The 24248-nt window shown below is 39.4% G+C and overlaps 1 protein-coding gene across 7 annotated transcripts; it reads right to left on the reverse strand.

Annotated features, from left to right (window-relative positions):
• Positions 1–20246: 20246 nt before the first annotated feature.
• Positions 20247–24012, reverse strand: LOC147638838 (uncharacterized). 7 transcript variants are annotated; one of them, XM_086785063.1, is made up of 4 exons: positions 23897–24012; positions 21767–21884; positions 20585–21524; positions 20247–20479 (listed from the first exon to the last, which is right to left on the reverse strand). In XM_086785063.1, exons 3-4 carry the CDS (start codon positions 20850–20852, stop codon positions 20376–20378), a joined length of 372 nt encoding a protein of 123 aa, XP_086641189.1. In that variant the 5' UTR covers positions 20853–21524; positions 21767–21884; positions 23897–24012; the 3' UTR covers positions 20247–20375. The 7 variants fall into 7 exon arrangements, with proteins under 7 accessions (XP_086641189.1, XP_086641179.1, XP_086641169.1 ...); XM_086785053.1 differs by lacking the exon at positions 23897–24012 and adding an exon at positions 21982–23880 and having other exon boundaries at positions 20585–20868; XM_086785043.1 differs by lacking the exon at positions 23897–24012 and adding an exon at positions 21982–23880.
• Positions 24013–24248: the final 236 nt, after the last annotated feature.

A 24248-nucleotide genomic window follows, 5' to 3' on the forward strand; every position in this document is an offset into this window, starting at 1 on the left:
AAACCATATTTGACATGGTCCTCTGAAAGCAAGTTCCAAGGAGGCAATGGAGAGCCGACACCCAACTTATCCCTAGTGGGAAAGTCCAAGAAAATGAAATCTGCTGCCCATCGAACTACTCTCCTCCTCTTCTTCTTCTTGTAAAACCTGGAGTTTTACATAGTTTCCTTTAGATACTTTGAACCTTAGTCTTTTACCTGAGATTTCAGGCAATAGCATTTGGAACTTATATATAGATGTAACCGTCTTGAATCGTGAATTATGCATAGTTAGAAACTGAATTCAAAGCGTCTCTGCACTTGTCTTTTGTTGTTCTGTAGGTTTACCTGATTTTTTTTAAGAGTCTGTTTTCTTGATATAATGTAATGTTGGATTCTGTGTTCTATGATGGAGATAGATAGTCTGTTTCTTATTCTTGTGATTTGAAATGATGATGATGATGTGTGGGGAGTGTTTAAAGCCTATTCTTTGTAATTTCATATTTCTGTGTGTGGTATTTGTTTAGGGCTTTGTTTAGCCTTAACACTTTTGGCGATCCTGTTGTTTTGCATGCCTACTAGCTTTCTCTATGGGAAGGAGACTGGGCTATAGCAATTCTGGGAAAGGCTGAAGAAATGGATACATGGCTCCAAGAATTTAGCAATTGGGTTACCGAGGAAGAGGAATATATAGCCTATGCAGAGGTATTTCTAAGGGAGCAGTTTCCTCATTTGCTTGTGGATGTGATTCGGCATATACGGGCAATCGTTTGGAAAACACGAAGGAAAAACTTTCTTCCCTTTGGAATAGTAAATGGTCCAAGTAAGGCCCAAAGGTTTCTAGAGAACTGTTATTCAGTTTCATCATCACAAGTGTCGATATTGCGGGTGCAAATGTAGATGAGTGAGGAGGAACAACTTTTCAGAAGACCTGTTCATGGGTATGGCACGCGGTTCAGAATTAGGTTGGGTGAAAGATTATCATCTCTGGTAGAGGATCCAAATAAAGGAATTAATCCACCTAATTCACCAGTAATGGAGGACTTGGATGAGGACATCACTTCCCTTATATCTGCAGGAGATGAGGAAATAGCATCACTAAATGTTGAAATTACTAGGGGAGTGACAAGGCATCTTGACACAAGAGCACTTAGTGCTTAATTGCTAAGGGTAAAGAGATCTTTGGATTTCAATCCATTACCACAGTTACCTCCCAAAAGAAGAATACCACCACCAATGATGCAAGCAAATCCTTCACTGCCTAGTGTCCCAGTGAACCCTGAGGTTGGCCTAGCCAAATTCAGTGGCTCAAACAAAGCTAATGCTGATAGCCATGTTCGTCAGTTTGAAACCAGATAGTAGGCTAGTGGTTTTGGGATGTACCGGATGAAGTGAAGAAGGAACACTTTGCTGTTACACTAGAAGGTTGTGCAGTGGGATGGTTTACTCAATATGGATTACAACATTTCCCAAACTATAATGCTCTCAAAGAAGCCTCTCTTGTGAGTTTCAGGAAGGAGAAAACCCCTAAAAAGATATCCTCAAGAAGCTTAGGGATCTAAAATAGGGAAAGATAGGGGTAGAGGATTACGCTCAAAAATTTAAAAATTTGTACAACAGGTTGTTGGCAAATTAGAGGCCAAAACAGTTGGGAGACTATTTTTGCAAGGGCCTAAGAACAAGACTTGAGAGTTCTATGGGGCAGGCAGAGAGAATGCAAATGACTTTAATGACCTGGTGAATACACAGCGCTCAGGGTGGAAAGGAGATTAGGATTGCCTTCCAAGAGGAAGAAGTAGTCAGAAGACTTTGATGGAGAGGATGAGGAAGATTTGGATGAGAAAAACAGTGATTCAAAGGATGAGGCGATAACTTTGACAACTCTGATGATGAGGATTGGAGTGAGAAGAAAAAAAAAACAAAGAAGAACAAGAGGAAGCAAGAAATCAAGAAGAAAGACAACAAGAAAATCAAAACAGTTAATGAGGATGATTTGGAGAAGAAGATTCTTGAAGATTAAAGTCCTCGGAATGGCACCATTGGGTGAGACATCCAGGCCATATTGTGAGATCTTCCAAAAGCTAGGTCATATGTCAACCAATTGTTGGTATAATCCACAGTATAGGGAGAGAGTTCCACCCCACATTGTTCTAATGAACCAGCAAGCAACTCCTCAAGCCAATCAAGTTGGAGTTGAGCACAATAGGAGGGCTGCTAGGCCTCCAAGGAGAAATAAAAACCCAAATCAGTATCAACCTATGACTTAGAATCAAAACCCTCAATGGGGTAATCAAAATCCTCAATGGGGAGGTCAACAAAGGAATTTCAACAATAACAACAACAATCAGAATAGAAATACGAACTATAAGTATTATGGCTGGCCAAGTCATAGGTAGGGTCCAAGCTGTGAGCTTTGGTGTAAGCATAGAAATGAAAGGAAAATTCCAATTGTCAAGTACAATGAAAGACAATAAGGGAATCAGAATCAACAGAATCAGTCCCCTGCTCAATTGAATATGCTCAATTGAATACAGTAATGTTGGAAGAAATTAATGAAGGACCAGCACGATTGTAAGATTCCTCCCCAGCCCCTCAAGATGTCCAGTTTCTTCCCCTGTAATCAATCCCCTTTTCAGAATAATAAAAGATCTTATTTTTACCTGTTTTGATCTAGAGAGAGAAAATATTCTAGAGAGAGATAATTCAATTTTAAGATATCTTTGGATGAAAAAATATCCCTTCTTATTAAAATAAATTTATCCAAAACAGAAGTTTAAAAAGAAATTTCTAAGGTGCATTAGAAATAAATTATAATGTGCACAAAAGACCTTAGCCTAAGGGTCCAGATTTTTTAAAAATTTTAGATTAAGATTTCTATGGACCAATAAGATTAATCCAAATGCAGGGAGGAGATAAATTGAAGAATAAAAGAAAAACCCCCCAAAAATGAGTAAATACTCACATAAGATGAAGAGTGGACTAAGGACCAAAGAAAACAACTAAAAAAATAAATTTCGACACCTCAGAGTGGGGATCTCCCCTCATGAAGGAGGCACCTTTTTTCTCATCATTACTCCTAATTTTTAATCAATTAAATGAGATATTTTTATCTCTCCTCTCTCCTATTTCAAAACTAGATCCAAAAAGTAAGCTGAACTAACCCAAAAATGATCAAAAATTGACCAAATTGATTTGAAAAAATCTAGAATCAGTTTGCTTGATTAGAGGCTCACTTTTTCCTATAAATAGAAGCCTTCCCCTTTGTAAAAGCTTAATGGTGTTTATGCACTGTTACTCCTGTCCTGAGCCATCTACATTGAATTTCTTAATAATTCAATTATTTTTGGCCTAATTCTCTCCAAAGTGAATTGGTGGCCACTCTTGCTTCAAATAAGAGTAGAACCCTCAATCCCTCAAGCCAAAGGAGAGCTTACAAGCTCCATATAAGCTAATTTTCTTACTTGTTTAATTTTAAATCTATGGTTTTCTTGATTTTCATGTTTTACAGTTGATTAAATTAAATTCAAATGCCACTGCCTTTGAGGAAAAGGCTACCTCCTTCTCTTCTTTACATTCTAGCCTTTCTTAATCTTAGAAAGATTAACTAAGAGATTAATTAAACTCTTCTTATTGTTTACTCTCTTGAATTTCAGAAAAATTTATAGATTAGAGTTCTATATATCTAATTGGGTTAATTTAAGTTAAATAAAGGAAGATAAAAATGAGAAATGGTCAACCATACACAAAGGAGGTTATGACAAAATTTTTCAAAATTTTGTGAAAAAAGAAAGTTTGTTTTTATGTTATTTCAAAAGTGTAATTCCCATCATTTTTGTATCTAAAAGAAATATTCTAATTACTCCATGTATATATTCACCTATGAATATGCATGGATATCACTGACATTAATTATTAAAATTGATTTCTATGCATAGTAAGATGCATAAAGAGATTTTTTTATTATAAAAGTGTTATTCTCATTAAATTTAATTTTTATGCATAGAAATATGCATAATAAAATTTTTTTTATTATAAAAGTGTTATTCTCATTAAATTTCATTTTTATGTATAGAAAGATGCATAAAGGAAGTTTTTTTATTATAAAAGTGTTATTCTCATTAAATTAGATTTTTATGCATAGAAAGATGCATAAAGAAATTTTTTTATTATAAAAGTGTTATTCTCATTAAATTTGATTTTTATGTATAAAAAGATGCATAATGGAATTTTTTTATTATAAAAGTGTTATTCTCATTAAATTTAATTTTTATGCATAGAAAGATGCATAAAGAAAAAATTTTATTATAAAAGCGTTATTCTTATAAAAATTAATTTTTTATGCATAAAGAATTTTTTTTATTTTAAAAGTGTTATTTCTATTAAATTTGATTTTATACATAAAGAGATGCATAAAAAGATTTTCATAATATAAAAGTGTTATTCCAATTAAAGTTAATTTTTATACATAAATAGATGCATAAAGAATTTTTATATCAAAATTAAAATTCTCTTAAATTCTATGAGAAATTGATAAATGAATAATTAAATACTCTAAGAGAGAAATTTCTATCGTTTTATATTCACATGGATTATAAAAAGAAAATTCAAGAAATCTATCGAGATTAAAATATTCAGATAAATGATTAATTTATTTCTTATTAAAATTCATAACTAATTTAAAAATCAGTTAAGGGAATATTCAAAGAAAGAAATACAGTAAAATAGTAACTGAATTATCAAACCTTTTTGAGAAAGATAGTTCAAGAAAAATCTTATCAGACTCAAACCTTGAATCAGACTATGACCAAGACCAAACTCTTTAATCAGTTCCAAGGAAAGAAGATGTGACTAGTTCAGAAAAATACACTCAAATCTCCCACCAAATCTGAAACTAAATTGAGACCCTTTGAATTGATCTGTGGATCAAGGTTACAGAATTCGAAGAATTCTGTTATGAAATTCAGAATTACGATCAAGAAGTTTTGGGGATACTGATTCAAGAAATACTCCTTGTATTCAAAAGAAAATCAAATTGAAAACTTGCATAGAAACTCTGTTTTCTTAAAGGACCGTCTTACGCCATTTGGTATATGTTTTTCTAAGGGAAGTTCGATTGCAACAGCTAGCGCGGGGAGTGTTCAAAGGACAACTCATGCGGCAAAGCCTCCCAAGTCTTGACCAGCCTCGGTACGGTTAAAATGGTGCGCTTCCGGTACGATGGACGAGGACCGACGAAGCGATCCTTGAGTGAAGTTCCAGGACACCTAAGGAGGATCTTGGAGGGTTCTGACCAGGCGATGCACGAGCTTGCGGTACCTAGGACACCCATGCATGGAGCTTGTAAGCTTTCCTTTGGCTTGAGGGATTAAGGGTTCTACTCTTGTTTGCAACAAGAGTGGCCACCAAATTCACTTGGAGAGGATTAGGCCAAAAAAATAATTGAATCATCAAGAAATTCAATGTTAAATGGCTCAAGACGACAGAAGCAGAGTAACAGTGTATAAACACCATTAAGCTTTTATAAAGGAAGAGGCTTCTATTTATAGGAAAAAGTGAGCCTCTAACCAAGCAAACTGATTCTAGAATTTTTCAGATCAGTTTGGTCACTTTTTGATCATTTTTAGGTCAGTTTAGCTTACTTTTTGGATCTAGTTGAAACAGGAGAGAGAAGAGATGAAAATATCTCATTATTTGTGAGTTTAAAACTCATCCACACATGTGAAATAGGTGCCTCCTTTATGAGGAAAATTTCCCACACTGAGGTGTCAAAAATACATCATTTCCTCTAAATATCTCTTCTTTTTTAACTAATAAACCTTGTCCTTAGTCAACTCTTCATCTTATGTGAGTATTTACTCATTTTTGGGAGATTTTCTTTTATTCTTCAATTTATCTTCTCCCTACATTTGGATTAATCTTATTGGTCCATAGGAATCTTAATTCAAAATTTTCAGAAAATCTAGACCTTGAGGATAAGGTCCTTTTAACCTATTTTCAATTAATTCCAATTGCACATTGGAAAGTTCTTTTTGAATTTCTCTTTCAGGAAAATTTAGTTTAATAAGAAATGATATTTTTCCATCCAAAGATATCTAAAAATTGAGTTATCTCTCTCTAGAACATTTTCTCTCTCTAGGTCAAAACAGGTAGAAACAAGATCTTTTATTATTCTGAAAAGGGGATTGATTACAGGGAAAGAAACTGGACAAGCTTGAGGGGCTGGGGAGGAATCTTACATCTCTCTCTTTCTCTCCCTAATCTCTATTTTGAAAAAAATATATATATTTTTAATTAACAAATATGAAATACAATAAATAAATCATATTAAAATGATCAATTCAAAATGGCCACATTATTTAAAGTTTTTAATCACCCTTCAATTGGTGTGTACTCTCTACCTCTTGTAAACTTCTTTTCAGTATCGTAAATGACTTGAGTTTTCATGCAGCATATAGGACATGAAAGAGGAGGATATGTAGGCCCAATGTCTATTTTGGGAGTGCATCAATGAGGCGATGGATAACCATGGTTGCAAAAGGGTGAATTTATTTGGTTTCATGGTAGACGAGTCACATGCTAATTGGAATGCAATTCAACATGCGTTGGATAGTGGCAAAAAGAATGTCAAACCAGATAGGGAAAGGTTGTGCCTATTTCATTAGAAGAAAATCATAGTTGCCCACACAACAAAGTATGTGTGAGCCGCATCTCAAGGTGAGCACAAAGCAATGTACGAGAAGTGACACATGGATCCTACTAATGAAGCTGCAGGCTCGATTAATACATCAATGGTGGCGCAATGGTCATGTCATGGATAGGAATGTTCCAAAAATGGACTCTTGTTTGAGTTGGTGGGAGGTGTGCGTAGCATATCGGGGTAGTGTCATGACAGCAATAGACATAAGTAATGATGATGCAATAGTCATGTCAAGGATAGAAATGTTTCAGCAATGGAATCTTGGTTGGTATGGTGGGAGGTGTGCATAGTACATTGGGGTAATGTCACGATAGAGAGAAGTAATGATGATCCAAACACCCCAAGAACAAATCTAGTAGAAATCAAGCATGAGAATTAGCTTGTAGAGGAGAAGGTAATAGATGCAAGATTTCTCTTTATGATGCATGCACTATAGATATGGCAAATGAAATTTTGTAAGGTAATAAGCTCGTCTCTTACTCTCAAGGTGCTTAAGCACATAAAGAGAGGACCAAGCTTGGAGAAACTAAAGGAATGGATGTTTACAATCCCATCCCAACAAGTGGTCAGAGCAGTCAATCATGCAATGAGGAACACCCATGTATAAGGTGCCTACCCACCTGACCAAAAAACTACACATCACAAGAGACCAAACACACTATGGTTATTGATAAAAATGATGAGGAAACGTATCATCCTGAGTATAATATGCATGTATGAGATCGCAAATATACGGGGAGGCCATGGAAGATCAATTTTAAGGAGGAGGATGCAACCACTACTCCTCAAAGAACAACGGAAGCCGAGGTATGTATGATTGAGTGCAAGGTGAATGAAGCAATTTTAAGGGGGATGATGCAACCACTACTCCTCAATTTTAAGGAGGAGGATGCAACCACTACTCCTCAATTTTAAGGAGGAGGATGCAACCACTACTCCTCAAAGAACAATGGAAGCCGAGGTATGTATGATTGAGTGCAAGGTGAATGAAGCAATTTTAAGGGGGATGATACAACCACTACTCCTCAAAGAACAACAAAAGCCAAAAAGGTATGTGTGAGTGAATGGGAATATGAAACAGAAACGGGATTTGAAATCGAGTCAATAATCGAAACATCCATGGTTCCTTTGGAAGATTCTATCATAGTATGGTTGAATTTCCCTACATAGGCAATGATGTTAAGCGCAAATGCGCATTGATTAGCCCTCGAGCTAGTCATAACATCGTAATAGACACTTGGGTGTCATTGGGACAACCTAAACTCATCCCTGCAAGCAATAGACTTGCAAGAGGAGCCAATGGACAAAACATTGAAGTTCCAGTTTACTTTAGATACACTCACTACTCAAACAATCGATGGCGATATGAAACTTACATTCCATGTTACCCTAGATTCCCTTGAGTATGATGTCGTCCTTAGTAGAACTTGGATAGGTGAATCATTGTATTCAATAGATGAACCCATACAAACAGTCACCTTGAACACTCCTGCAAGCAATGTAAAATTGCTACTACGAGAGAAAGAAACCTTGCACGATCTGGAACTTCCAACATATCTTACAAAAAAGATCCCTAGGATTCTGGTTGGACTAGATATTTCAAATAAAATCACCACAACTCAAGCACAACTTTATCCAACATGAGAACACAATCTCATGACTCTTGAGCTATGGGATTTGTTAGATCAACTAACACTCACGGCACATCTTGAAAGAATACATTGTACACAAGACAACATGCCATGTTTGGGGTACTTTGAACATATAATGTATATTCAAACTAACCCCCTCACTTGCAAGTTTTTTGTGATTGAGTATGTGTTGGAAGAAGATTCGATCTTGGGGCATAAATGGACTGTTGCTATCCAAGCACCACTGTGCTTTGCTAGCGATAGAGTCATCATGATGGACAACGATAAAAAGTTGACAATACCATACTGCAAGGAAGAGGATCCAACTTTAATGGATATCTATAATGCTGAACGCAAAAAGATACAAGCCTCTTCCACAAAAGCCTCTCTACAAAATGACCTACCATATGTGTCAACAATCAACTCCGATAAAGCATCAACTCCTTCAACCCCATCCTTGCCTACGAAGTTCAATGCCGAAATCTCGCAATCAACATCTATACCTAAAGAAGTTCCCAGAACCCAACCATCTATCTCTAACAGGGAACTCAAAGGAAAGGCCCCGGATCCTATGCATTTTCATCGACAAATCTCATCAAAGGAGACAACCACATGCTAAAAGGCCTCGTCATCGACAGCCACTCCACAAGAGACTATAACCTCATCATCATCAACAATGCTAATGAGTCTCAAACCTGCAGAGCCTCAGCACCAACCAAAGTCAAGGAGGGTCCCAAACCTTCCACATCAACCCTAAAGAAAACTCCACCAAGACTCGCACACTCACGATATCTTAATAGTATCAAAATGTGGGTGAGAAGCAGCTACTTGTAGCTCAACCCTAAAGAAAACTCCACCAAGACTCGCACACTCACGATATCTTAATAGTATCAAAATGTGGGTGAGAAGCAGCTACTTGTAGCTCAAGGCTCCTATGAAGGTGCCAATCAAATTTGGGTGCCTCGACAATCAAAACCTCTTCCTCAACGTAGCACTCGAAAGCCAAGAAAGAAGAAGAGTACTCCACAACACCGTCCACAAAAGCCTATGTGAGTTCCTCAAAGAACTCTACCAATGCAATAAGTGTGGGTACCAAAAACACTGTTGCAAGCACAAGGGTACTACCAAAGAAATACGAAAGCTTGGGTTCCCAAGCGCATCACAAAGTCCCTTAAGCTTTCACAAAGAAGAAAGCCTCAACACCAAGCACATCGGCCACCAAATTACAGTGCATGTACATGTACGTTAGCATCAAGGATTTTATGATGGTAATTCCATCATATGGTTGCCAAATTCAAACATTATGAAAAAAACCTCACCACCACAGACTTCAATCCCAACAACTTCACCTAAAGTTTGACAAGAATGGAGGCCCAAGAAACAGCAAGCAAATCACTCAACCACTCTCGTGCATTCAGCAACGCAAGAGCTTATCTGTTCAAGCAAACAATCAGCCGTCTTCCCTATTGCCTCGATATCATTTCAGCAATAAATTCAAGATCAAATACGAAGACTTAGGAGCACATCAAGAACAAAATAACAATGCTCTTGTCACCCCTCTAGAAGTGAGAAATGAGCGCACAAGAAGCTGTTGTTGCAAATCATGATCTACATGACCCACAAAATAAAATAAAAAAATCCTCGCGATCAAAACCTACAACTTCACCGAATTAAGACATATCACGCAATAGCCACTATATATTTGTTAAGCTTATTGCTTACTATTCTTTTGGCTAAATTAATGTAGCATCTGCTCCATGAGTACATATCCATACTCATGCACTGGAGAACATTTGCACCAAAGCCTCACCATCGACAACTTCCAGGTACATCTCTGGATGGAAGAGCCTGGTCAATGGTACAATATCGCCTGCAACTTTTCTTCAAATTACAAACCTGTCCAAACGATGCCACCATCTTCACAACTCAATAATTTTCAATCCCTAGTGAAGATCTCTATATTAGCCTCGCAAGTCGACGTAATTTTTTCAATCGTCACCAAAAACAAGTGGCTACTTCAACACATAGCAGTTCAATAAGAGTCTATATGACTCAATTCTTGTACTTCATGTAAATCTGCTTCATAAGAGCACTTAAATATACATAAAAACATAAAAAGCACATGGACAAAAAAAGACAGGATCAAGTCCTACTCAACAACATTTGACAAGAATCCTACCACACAAAGAAACATCATCACAAGACAATTACTTCAAATGATGAATGTCGCTTCAATGAATCAAATGAGGAACTGAAAATCACCATCTCGTTCTGATGTTAAGTCTATGTTCCTCCGGATTCTTCTCTCTTCTCTCCCATTATTAACATCTCTTAGTGTCCCCACTAACAAATATCACATGTAACCTTGTCGATGATTGCCAAAAACAAATTGAGCCAAAAAAAAAAAGAAAAAAAAAAGGAAAGAGTCGCACAAATATATATTTTTTAAATGCAATCATTCGCAAAAAACCCCAACCCCCCATCCCGTTAGGAATTACCAATACACCACTAACCTCTTCATTCATTAACTAGCTTTTCTTATTTCTTCCAGAGGAACAAAGACCATTGATCGTCATTCAACATCAAAGCCATTGCCAAAGCTTGTTCATTCTCCCCACATAAAGGTCTTCAACGCGATCACGAGGACGCGATCGCCATATGTTCGTCCAATTCTAAGATTAACAAGAGCTACCGCCATTATCTTACATCAAGGAGTAACGGTAGATACACCAAAGTGTCATACATTCAAGATATGAAGCAATAGTGTCCAACGCTACCACTTGGACGGGTGCCCGTAATGGTGTGACGGAGTATTTATGACAATTCCCGCTTCAAGAACGTGTGGTAGCAACATAGGATGAAGTCCTAAGTGATGTACTTCATGGATATATTATGAGAGTAGTCATTGTAATAGCATTAGGCCTCTTATAAGCCTAAAGTTCTCGACCGGCCACAATTTAAGTGAGTGTGAACACTTATGGCCATGTATATAAGTGAATTTCTCTCATAATACAAGATACTCTCCCATTGTGTAATCAAGTCTTGCTCTTGCTAATCCTCTTGCTAATCTCTCTCTAATGCATGCTAGTGAGTGTGTGTGAGTGAAGTGAGGTGAGAGAAGGGACGACGACGCTCGCATGAGACGCGATGGAATCGCTTCTCAAGGAGTTATAGAGCTTGGAGACCTAAAGGGTTATGAGCTCGACCATTGGAAAGATCCTCGACAGTTGCGGTTCACCAGGTAATCTCTTTTTGGATGTGTTTCAAGGAGGGTTAAGTGAGCCATAACAAGTTTCTGATCGAATCTCTTTCTTGATATTTAACATGGTAAAGTTGATCATCTAGGTTCCATCAAGTTCTCTAGTAGGAGTACCCAATTATGAAAGTAGTTTCAGGACCAAAGGCACTTACCCGTACAAGGTTATCAAACCGTCCACATGTGTTGCATATCTAATCAAACACTTCTAAGTGTATCTCGAGTCCCATTAAACTTGGGAATCAATTTTACAATTTGCATAGATTTGATAGTATTTTGGTATCTAGGGTTCGATCTAGCTACTCTGCTCTGCTGCAATCGGTGGTGGTGTTGTTACTACCCTCTCTATTTTAGTGTCTAGGATTTGATTGCTCTGCTCTACAGAATCAATGGTGGTGTTATTGCTACTCCCTCTATTTGGGATGCTATGTCCTCAAGGTATTCTCAATGGTTGTGATAGAGGGTAGTGGTGTAGATGAAGGTTAAGGCAGTGGTGGGGCTACAAATGGTATGGATAGGTTGGTGGAGAGTCATGGCATATGCTAGACGTTTCCCTTGCCCTTGAGGCAAGTTGGGCTACTATGGAGGGTAGCTATGTAAGGCTAGTTTGTAGTATTGTGGTATGTATGCTCCTCCTAGAGTTGGGTCTAGTCCAAAGCTCCCTGCTCCGTGCCGTAAGGTTCTCATAATCATGTACCTGGCAGCTTGGATTGACTCTTCAGCCCTAGTAGCTTGGGTGGTTGTTGATGTGGACTCTATGGTCATATTAGAGCTAAAACCCCCCTACACTTCTCGTTACCGAGATCTCATGATGTGTGGCCAAAAGGAGCGGTGGGTCTCTAGGCTATTCCAAACACTCTAAGTTTGTGTTCTAAGAGATAGCCAAGCTAAAGGCTACAAATGTAATCATTCTTTGCGACCATTCTAATTATGGTTCTAAGAAGGATTACTCCTTTAAATCTCTACAAGGTTGGAGCTTCTCATTCCCAAGCCAGACAGGTTAGGTTCCATATGATGAGTGGATGCCTCCATGCTTAGTCTTTCTAGCACAAGGTCTCTTTCTTGTTGGCTTCAAGCTCTACAAGGTTAGAGCTTCTCACTCCTAAACTAGACTAGTTAGGTTTGATATCGTGAGCGGATGCCTCCACGCTTGTTCCCTATAGTGGGAATTCTCTTGCTTGTTCCAAATATTGGGTAGTCTCTTGCTTGTTGGAAAGTTTGACTCCCACTCCTCGATTAGACCTCCTATGATAGTCTCTAAAATGGCATCTACAAAACTCCTTTAAGTAGTTGCGAGGGAGTCTAGCACTCCGAATTCTTGGTCCATATACATCTCTAAAGAGATCGGTTCCCAAGTGATAGGCCTCACTCAAGGTAGTATCCTTGCTTCACTCAAATGTGGCATTCCTACGGTTGCTTGGCTCCTCTGAGGTGGATTACATGTAGAGATTAATCTTGGGAAGCTTCTCTTGATTCAACGTTGTTTAATCAACTCTCCTCAAGTGTGGGATTGAGTATAAAAATCCTCTCTAATCTTATCGCGGTGATTAGCTTAGAGCACACCCCCTGCTACTACAAGTCAAGCTGTGGTCCTAGATATTTTGGATTCAGTTGTAAATTTTTTATGTTTTTTTAGTCAAGTTGTGGTCCTAGATATTCTAGATTCGGTTGAATTTTTTATGTTTTTTAGTCTCTTAGACGTGAAAAAAGTTGAGAATGTGCATTTCCATGTAGATACGTGCATGGCCAAGAGAGTTCAAGATAATATGCAAATGTTTCCAACTCTAGTGCAAACATTGTCTTATGTTTGTTCTTTGGATATATGGATATGAGTAGTCAAAAAAGCGAGCAACCAAAACCAAGCAAGGCCCAAAAAGAAAGCAAAGAAAACCAAACAAGAACCTCTACACCAATTTATTTTACCCATATACTCAATGTATGCAATACATGAAATGCCTTCCATGCAACATTTTAACTCACACTTAAGATCAAATTATCCACACCTACAAAAAACTATCCATTGGTATAAGAAACAACAATAATACAATCCCAAAGTTTGTCCCCACCATTCATACGACTAGCTAGAGGTATTAAAAAAGGTTTATGAATAAAATAAAATACACACCTCTACTTCAAGATATATATGCTCGTGCACATAGGTACATTTTCTCCCCTTCATTTCCCTTATAGCAGCATCAAATCTCTTGTTATTTTGAGCCATTTCATCTGCCATATCTTTGGTGTAACATGGAAGAGCGCTACAAAGAAGGGGGACAATGGGAAGATGGGAAAATGAGTTACTTCAATCAACATTTCACATGATAGAGAATGCAACAAACCATCCTAATTTGCAAAAATGACATCTAAACTACAATTCATCTACTATTTTAAAGCCACCATTTCCATAAAATAAAACTAAAATAAGATGAGTATCAAATGTAGAAAGTATCATCAATGAGTGTGGAGGCTCACTAGTCATCGTATGGGTTACCAACCATCACTTTGTAAGCATCACCGCCCGTGACCTCCTCCACACTTGCCTTTTTGGCACTAGCTACTTGCATAAGAGGCTGAACCACAACAGCAACTATGGTGTCGTTATCATCAAAAGAGAAGCATGGACAAGAAGATGCATTAACAAGCACGCATCATAGGAACCGTATCACACCCCATCTCAAGGACAAACATAAATGGGGGACATAGAAGATGTGCAACACACATGAAATAAAACTAGTGGATCTTTCCATTGCCTCGTGCCAAGAAGCCATAGAAGATGGTTGCACTATCTTTGATCTCTCTGGAAGATGGTGTATCCAATAGTCACTTTTTGCTGGATCAATCTACAACCTACAAAAAAAGTGCTCCTCTCCACAAGGTAGATAGGTGGTCTACACCCTACTTGCCTAGCAAACACCATCAATGAAGTCCTTATCTACATAGTGAGATGATTACACATGTTATACAATCAATCAATGTGAAAGTTGGAAATTTTTAAAGAGACCACCATCAAGTCCAAACCACATTGTGAATCATGTCCGTACAAAAGTTTGTCATGGCCACCTCAAGTCCTGTTACCATATTATAGTAGTGATGTGTGTGAACACACTTAGGACCGCCGGGGCACTTTTTCCCTCACTAGGAGGTTTTTTCCCCCGTGCATTGTATATACGCCCATTATCTTCTAGGGCTTGTGATCTTTTCATTTTGGCACTCATAATACACTACTGTGTTGTGCTCAAGCTTCCTCATCTTCTTGAAGTTGTGTGTGCATTCCTGCAACCCTAATTCCAACAATTGGTATCAGAGCAGGCTTCCTCCTCCCGGGCAGCATCACCGGCACCTGCCGCTTCATCTCCTCCGATTGCAACGAGGTTTCACGAGCGTCTGCAGGTTAGTATATGCCGTGGGAGAGCCCGTAGGGCTCGGTCGTTTCAGAATTTTGATCTGAAATCATTTCGCCCTCCGTTTTTGCATTCCAAGTACTGCGCAGGCAAAATCGTCCTACTGTGCAGATTTTCTGTCAATATTAAAATCTGCAGGACAGGTGCCCATTCGTCTGTTTTGGGCTGTGCTGCATAGCACAGGTCGATTTTATACAGGTTTACCTCTTACAGACAGCATTTACATCTAGTAGTACAGTCATTGGCCATGGCTGACAACAATGATGTATTCCGCATGTTGGCTGCTGAGGATAAGTTGGATGGCACCAACTATCCATTGTGGGCATATATGATGCGACATGTATTGGTAGCAAAGGGGTTATGGAACATTGTGCAGGGTATTGATGCACGTCCTATTGTGGCTGGGAATGCTGCAAACACATCAGAAACAGGTACTGTTGATGATGGTGCAGGCACAAGTGCTGTAGCAGCTGTTCGAGAACCACCACTTTCAGCAGAGCAGATTCGTTGGGATGGTAGAGATGCGCAGGCTCATGCCTTGATTGCGCTGTCTGTCAAACGTACCATTATCCCACATATTCGCTCCTGCAGGACTTCTAAGGATGCTTGGGATGTACTTGCCACATTGTATCAGGCAAGAAATGAGGCTCGTGTTGCTTATCTCCGAAAACAGTTGGAGAATGAGCATATGAACGAAGGTGATTCTATGGATAGCTTTTTGACAAAGATCAAGGATTTCAAAGAGCAGCTCATTTCTGCAGATGAAATCCTGTCAGACAGTTCACTTGTGCAGACTGTTTTGAATGGTCTACCAGATTCTTATCAGGGTTTTGCTTCCACTCTTCGCTTGATGATGAAAGGCAATCCCAATGCCTTATCATTTGAGGAGTTAGTTTCTGTTTTGCTGCAAGAAGACCAGTCAAGGCAAAACAGGAATAATATGCGTGTCGCAGATCAAGCTTTCGGTGCTAGTCAGAGAAGCGGGAAAGGTAAAGCTGGCTTTTCTTCTAGTAAGCAGAAATCTGCAAATGCTGCGCAACCAAAGAAGGAAGACAAAGATGAGAAGAAGGGTGACAAACAGAAGACATTTTGCAAGTACTGTAAGGGAAATGATCATGTCATCAAAGCGTGTCCTAAGCTGGCTGCGAAAGAGGCTAAGAAGAAAGAGGCTGGTATGGCTGTTGCAGATGCCTCTCCTTCTAACAATGAATCTGCTAATGTTGTGCTAGATACAGAATGGGCATTCAATGCGCAGTGCAGTTATGACCCATCTTTGCATGACACATGTATGTCTGCAGTAGATTCAGATGTATGGTACTTTGACAGTGGTGCCACTAAGCATATCACCTCGCAGCGCAGTTTATTCACTTTCCTTGAGTCTGCTCCCACAGGGAATACTGTCACTTGTGCCAATAACTCCTCTTATCCCGTTAAAGGAGTTGGACAGATTGTGCTGAATGTTGCAAATGGCAACACCTTTACACTTTTTGATGCATTGTATGTGCCAGGGATCAAAAAGAATCTGCTGTCAGTCTCCGCATTTGCCAAAACAGGTTTGGTTGTAAAATTTGTGGATGACAGATGTACTGTTCATGATCTCTCTTGTGGTGACATCATTGTAGCATCTGGTTCACTATGTCGAGGGCTGTATAAGCTCAATATGGATGGCAAATGTGTAGAGGATTCAGCATGTGCTATTATGGATACGCAGGCTATTTCAAATGCAAAACTGTGGCATGCACGTTTTGGTCATCTGAATTTTGCAAGTTTGCTGCGCCTGCAGAAATCTGAAATGGTGTCTTCTTTGCCTAAGCTTGAGGCACCTGTCAAGCATGTTTGTGAGGGCTGCATATTGGGTAAAATGCAGCGTGCTTCCTTTCCCAAAGATGGATCAGTGAGAGCTGAACGCAGATTGCAGCTTGTTCACAGTGATGTTTGTGGTCCCATGCAAACTCCATCATTTGGAAACTACCTTTACTTCGTGACTTTCATTGATGATTTTACCAGGCATGCATGGGTATATCCTTTGAAGGCAAAGTCCGAAGTGTTTTTGTGCTTCAAACAGTTTTTGGTTATGGCTGAAAATGTGTCAGAAAGTAAGATGGGCACCCTCCGTTCAGATCGAGGGGGGGAGTATATGTCTTCAGAATTTAATGCATTTCTGGCTGAGCGTGGGATAAAACACCAATGTACAGTGCCGTATACACCACAGCAAAATGGTGTGGCTGAGAGAAAAAACAGGTCTCTCATGGAAATGGCAAGATGTATGGTTAAGAGTCAAAGTCTACCACATGGTTTTTGGCTTGAGGCTGTCATGTGTGCCACTTATGTACTAAACAGGTGTCCCACCAAAGCATTACAGGTTGTCACTCCATATGAGGCTTGGCATGGCCGCAAGCCATCTGTTGGCCATTTACGTGTTTTTGGTTGCCTGGCATATGCATTAGTGCCTGTGCAACATCGCAGAAAATTGGATGACAAAGCTGTCAAATGTATTTTTGTTGGATATAGTGCTGAGAGCAAAGGCTATCGTTTGTATCATCCACAGACAAAGCGCATTTTGGTTAGCCGTGATGTTGTATTTGTGGAAGATGCAGTTCAGCCCTTGGTTTCATGTACTAAGGAGACAGATATCAGCTCACGTGATGTCTATGATACATTGTTGCCTCTTTTCAGTGGTGCACAGTCAAGTGCAATACCTCATGAGGCAGTTTTTCAGCCTATGCAAATTTTAAATGATGGCACAGATCAGCCTATATCTGATGCAGATGTGCATGATGCACTTGAGGATGAGAGACAAGAGATTGAGGGCTCTAGGAATATGCCTAGATGGCTGGTGCAGACTTTGCGTGACAGCAAGTTGGATGCCCCTTTGTCTAGTCGCACTCGTTCTGGCTCTCATGGTGCCTCTTATGCGTCAGATTGTTATGCATTGGCTGTTTCTAGTATGTGCGATGAAAGTGAGCCTGTTTCATTTGATGAGGCACAAAGTTCAGAAAATTGGATGGCTGCTATGCAAGCAGAATACGATGCTATTATGAAGAATGGTACATGGTCTTTATGTGACTTGCCCCCTGGCAAGAAGGCCATTGGCACTAAGTGGGTATACAAATTGAAGCGTAAGCCTGATGGCACAGTGGATCGCCATAAGGCTAGGCTTGTTGCAAAAGGTTATGCTCAAGAGAAGGGCATTGATTTTGATGAGACTTTTGCTCCCACATGTCGTATGACCACTGTTCGTAGCATCTGTGCATTAGCAGCTCATAATGGTTGGAATGTACATCAGCTGGACATAAAGACTGCGTTCTTAAATGGAGATTTGCATGAGGAGGTGTATGTATCGCAGCCTCGTGGTTTTGTTCAAAGAGGGCAGGAAAACAAAGTGTGCAGGTTAAAAAAGGCTTTATATGGTTTAAAGCAAGCTCCACGAGCTTGGTATGAAAAAATACATGCATATTTGACTGCACATGGGTTTCAGAATAGTCCAACAGAAAGCACTTTGTATGTTAAACGTGTGGATGGTGTACATCTAATCATTGCTCTCTATGTCGATGACATGCTGCTCACAGGACCAAATGAGAGTCATATTGCTGATTTTAAGGCTGATTTGAATGCCTCTTTTGAGATGTCAGATTTGGGGCATTTGCATCATTATTTGGGGATACAATTTAAGCAGTGTGATGGAGGAATTGCTTTGTGTCAGACAAAGTATATTGAAACATTGTTGCGGAGATTTGGCCTTGAAGACTGCAAGCCTATTGCTACTCCAATGGAGACAGGTTTGAAGTTGAGTCTTCATGATGCTGGAGATCACTTTGATGTCACACTCTATCAGACAGCTGTTGGTTGCCTCATTTATGTATGCATTACGAGGCCAGACATTCAGTTTGCAGTCTCACAGGTGAGCAGATTTATGCATAGCCCAGGCATTAAGCATTGGCAGGCAGTGAAGCGTATCTTTCGCTATTTGAGTGGTACTCGGCATCTTGGGTTGTTTTATCCCAAGGGGGGATCATTGCCGCCAGATTTACATGTTTTTTCAGATTCTGACTGGGCTGGTTGTTATGACACACGCGTGTCCACGAGTGGTTTTTGCTTCATGCTTGGAAGCTCATGCATATCATGGTTGAGCAAGAAGCAGCCTACTGTGGCCACTTCTAGTTGTGAAGCTGAGTACAGGGCAGCTTTCACAGCTACGGTTGAGTGTGTGTGGCTCAGACGCCTTATGGCTGATTTGGGTGTTGGGCAGCCATCTGCCACCACCATCTTCACTGACAGTCAGAGCGCATTGGCAGTTGCGCGGAACCCAGTGTTCCATGCTCGTACGAAGCACATTGAGGTGCACTACCATTATGTCAGGGAGAGACTCTCTGCAGGAGAGATCAGTTTGGCTTATGTGCCAACGCAGGATAACCTTGCAGACCTTTTCACAAAGGCTCTGCCTCGTGAGAAGTTCGAAGTTTTTCGCAAAGCTTTGGGCTTACTCCCTTTTGTGGATTCGTCCACATAGCTAGACACTTCCCTATACATGAGTGCTAGCTCTTGTTCACCGCATCACTCCAGGGGGGATTTGTTACCATATTATAGTAGTGATGTGTGTGAACACACTTAGGACCGCCGGGGCACTTTTTCCCTCACTAGGAGGTTTTTTCCCCCGTGCATTGTATATACGCCCATTATCTTCTAGGGCTTGTGATCTTTTCATTTTGGCACTCATAATACACTACTGTGTTGTGCTCAAGCTTCCTCATCTTCTTGAAGTTGTGTGTGCATTCCTGCAACCCTAATTCCAACAAGTCCAAGGACATGCATGTACCACTTCAACCAAGTAAATGCATGACCTATGCATGAAAGCAAAGTGGAAAGACTCACTGACCCATCCTTGTAAGTGTATTTACAATAGAAAAGCAAAAACAACAATAAGCACCTGCAAGGGGAACCGACACTACAAGCCAACCCCACTGTCTACTAAGCAGGCCGCTGCCACTATGATTCCCAGATGAACATGTCCCTCACTAAGCATGTTCCACTAATGTATCTGAGAATCTTTCTCCATCTCATATTCAGTAGGCAAGTCAAGGAAAACCAAGCCACGTGCCCACTTTATGTGCTTCCCCATCCTCTTGTATTCATGGTCATCTCTAGCAACCTTAGTAAACAACTCATGCACAACCTTATAAGATTCATTCTTCTTTCCTTCCACAAAGTCTCACCCCATAGACAAGTAATCACCCACCATACAACCATAGGGCACAACATCGCCATAGGCATGCAACATAGTAGTGGGCAATGCAGGCATATATACAAAAGGCACCATCTCTCTAGTTACAATCATATCATCTATGAGGAATTCAACACAAATTCCAAACTAAATGTATATACATCCTCGGACACCACCGTCATATGTACATTTCACATGGAAGTAGTAGACACCACCATTTTACCTTTTTTGCCTTTGCCGACATCCACATGCTCTGCATCCTCCTGTGGTGGACTCTCGTTGACTTCCTCTTGCACTACAAACAAGATGGAGAAAAACAAGATAAGCCATTAGCAAACTTAGTAAGAGACAAGCTAAGAATATCCATTCATCTCTACTAGAGTGAGAACCATCATCTCACCTTCTTGTATGTTGATAGTTTCTGTTGTGCGAGTCCTACCAATGTGCACATCCTCAATAGGACCACTAACCTTCTTGGAATGAACTTTGCGCAACTCCATCTCACCTTCTTGTATGTTGATAGTTTTTGTTGTGCGAGTCCTACCAATGCGCACATCCTCAATAGGACCATTGACCTTCTTGGAATGAACTTTGTGCAACTCTCTCTTTGGCAACTCTCTCTCTTTGGCTAAACAATTCCACTTCCAATATTGATCCACCATGGACATTGAACTATCTCCCACTCTGGGAGGTTATACATGCATTTAGGATACATACATCCCTTACATTGAGCAGGTAATCTTCTCAATATTTTCTCTCCCACCAAATGAGAAAGATATCTTTATGACATCATCCAATAAAGAAAATTTCAAAACCACATTTAAAAAATTCACTCCCAATGTCATGTCAAAAAAATAAGAGTGATTGAAGTACAAGCTTCACCTAAACACCACACGTCAAGCCGCCATACTTAGTTCATTCCTCTTTCTTTGCTGACTCTCATCCCCCTTCTTTGATGCTCTAGCCTCCAAGGCTTGCTCTCTTGCCCTCACCTAAACAAACATGTACTTTCTAGCCTCTAGTTTGATCCCCTCCATATAATCTTGCAAGGTATAGTCATGTGGAAGTTCCAAGGGACTCCCCATCCAAATTCCTTGCTTCTTCCACCTCCACCTTTTCCAAAAGGAATTCACGACCCAACCACCTACTCATCATAAATAAATAGACCTTAGACATAATATATAAAAACTCATGTAAATATTATATACAAGTTACATAAGTATGAAGAGTAAAGAATGAACATACACTTGATAATCATTGTCTGCAATTGGCATACCATATATATATATTTCATCGTTTTGTTTGAATCCAATAGAGAGACGACAACATCAACCTTTTATCTTCCCATATCTCAACATTGGCCAAAGACCTCAATTTTCATAGGGCGATCACAAAATCTAGACTGTCAAACCTCAAACTAGCACCCTAGACACCCATTCATTACCAAACTTTGGGTTGAGGGCATTAAGCACCTTCATACCAAAGAGAAAGGCTCATGCCATGAAGCTCAATAGGAAGACCAACCCACAAATCATAACATTACAGGCAAATTGATAAAATAGATTAAAGTGTGGGTACATACCATGCCCATAAGATCAAACAATCTCTTATGGACTTTTTAATGCCTCCTTGTGCTTCTCAACAAGAATAGTACTTGACACCAAATCCTCGACCTTTCTAAGCTTTGAAGTATACTCCACCTTTATGAAACAAAAAGAGTATTCTAAAAAAATTTGACATAGTTTGTATATAATTGAACTTCCATCTATCCTTATAATATGTAAAGATAAATCATACCTGAAATAGTAGGCTTGAAATATATCCACTTGTGATAAAAGGATACCATTGTTGTTTCCCCTTTGTACTTGTATCTTTGGCTCTCAATGACTCAAGTACTTTCACTTTCTCTCATGGCAAGGTGTCCAAGAAAGTAGTGATATCACATTTACATATATTATTATAATTGCAGAACACATCGCACAAGCTAGGCTTCACAATGGCATACTCATTCATAGTTTACAATCAAGCCATTTTATTGAGCATAAAGAATTTATTCATTGCTAAGTCAAATAAAAAGAGGTACTTACGCATTGACTCTCTGTAGACTGGCAAGAAGTTCTATCTCTAATGTCTGCCTAGGGTCAATGAGGAGCACACAACATGGACATAGCGTGCTTTGGTGTCCTTGTACAATTGAGAGATCAAACCCATCCAAATTGTGAGTCTATGGAAATGAAAAACATCTTCCCAAAAAGAAACTTGAACTCATGCCTGGTTTTGATCTCTTTCTCAAACTCTACATCCACGTCTCCCCATAACATTTGCATGTAGACACCACAAACGACCCCTTTTCTGCAAGATAGCCCTCATACTAGAAAGCACTTTTTAATGAGGCCTGTCAATGAGCAGACCTCATACCACAAATGTGGTGTCATCCAATAGAAGGGAAATTGTGGGCACACCTCATGAGATAGTAGACAACATTGACCTATCACATACAACATTATATCTGAAACCTGGCTAACCACATCCTCATCATCAAAAGGCCCACTCTTTCTTCCTAAGGAGGGTCCTTCCTCTTCCACATCCTTGGAACTCTCAACCACAACTCTATTCTCAATTGGCAAAGACACATTATCTCCATCCCCACCAACTTCCTGACCTACAAGTAATTGGCCTTCCCCCACAACAACCAAGTTGTCTCCTTCCAACCCAAAGGCAAGCTTGGCTTGTCCTTGTTGCTTCGTGTGAAAAGACTCAAGGAAATATCTCTTCCTCCTTCAATGTGTGGTGAAACATGGAGTTGTCGTCCTTCTCCTGGTAGATTGTTGTGGTGTCTTCCCCCCCCTCTTGGACTCATGGTTACCACCTATCACAACACTAAAGCACCATAAGCTCCAAATTATTTTAACATGCTCCAACCTCAAAAATTTTAAACCACTAGAGTCTCATAAACTTAGATGTTTTCAAGAACCGCTCATAAAAGAGTGATTGAATGAAAAGCATTGTTAGACATCTTAAAAGTATTGTTAGACATGACTGTCGAATTGGCCTGCTGTAACCCAAATCCCAAAGCTTGACTCATGATCCGAGGAGCCTTACAGTCAGGGTTCCGTCTTATCATCCTCATCGCCTCCTCCAAGCCTATCGCCAGCTATGGCCCTCCTCCTCCTCCTCTTTGCACCACTCAAATTTTGACACAATTTTCTTAATGAGCTACATGGAGAATTCTTACACCAACCAACCATAGGTATAAGTATGCATTGAAGTTCTTAACAATTCACCATTGTTAAAAGCACCCATTGATTGATCGCTGTATAAGTATGCATGGAACCTCCCCCTCCATACCTCCCCCCAAATCCTTTTGCTACACCTTGTATTCTTTTTGCTACTTTCTACTCTTACTCGAATAGATATAGCACATCACTCATCGCTCTTTTTCAAGAGTGATTCAAAAATTTCAAATGAATTTGGGTGCATAATTATTGACGGTACAAGAAAACAAATATGAGAGTATAAGAAGAGAAACAGCAGAATCTGTGGGCACAAGAAGAGGGTTGAGAGAGCCACGTATTGATACGCGGTGCTTTTTGGTGCCCTACCACATCGTAGAGAGAGAGAGAGAGAGAGAGAGAGAGAGAGAGCAGTACCTTATGTTTTTGGAGCCCAAATGTTGCGAGAGAGAGAGAGAGAGAGAGAGAGAGAGCAATACCTTATTTTGGTAGCGTACTGAAATCCATAAGAGAGAGAACAGCCCTGAGATGTCGCCACCCTTCGCTTCTTTGTTTCTCGCTGCCTTGCTCTTTATCGACCTTTGTTGACTGTTCTAGGCAAGTTTTGTTTTTTAGGTTTATGTTTGAGTTTACATTTTGTTTTAACCATAATGTTTTTCTCAAAAACAAACTTAAAAGTTTAGTTGTTTTCTTAAATTTAGTTTTGATTATTATTCTTTTATAATAATATATTATATATTAATTATATAGTTTATAATATTGTTTGGTATAAATTCTAACTAGTTTTAAAATTGATATTTTAAAAAATTTACTAGAATTATATTTTTGTAG

Source organism: Cibotium barometz, chromosome 4, assembly GCF_041138505.1.
Source record: "Cibotium barometz isolate CiBa-2024 chromosome 4, ASM4113850v1, whole genome shotgun sequence".
Taxonomy (NCBI): Eukaryota; Viridiplantae; Streptophyta; class Polypodiopsida; order Cyatheales; family Cibotiaceae; genus Cibotium; species Cibotium barometz.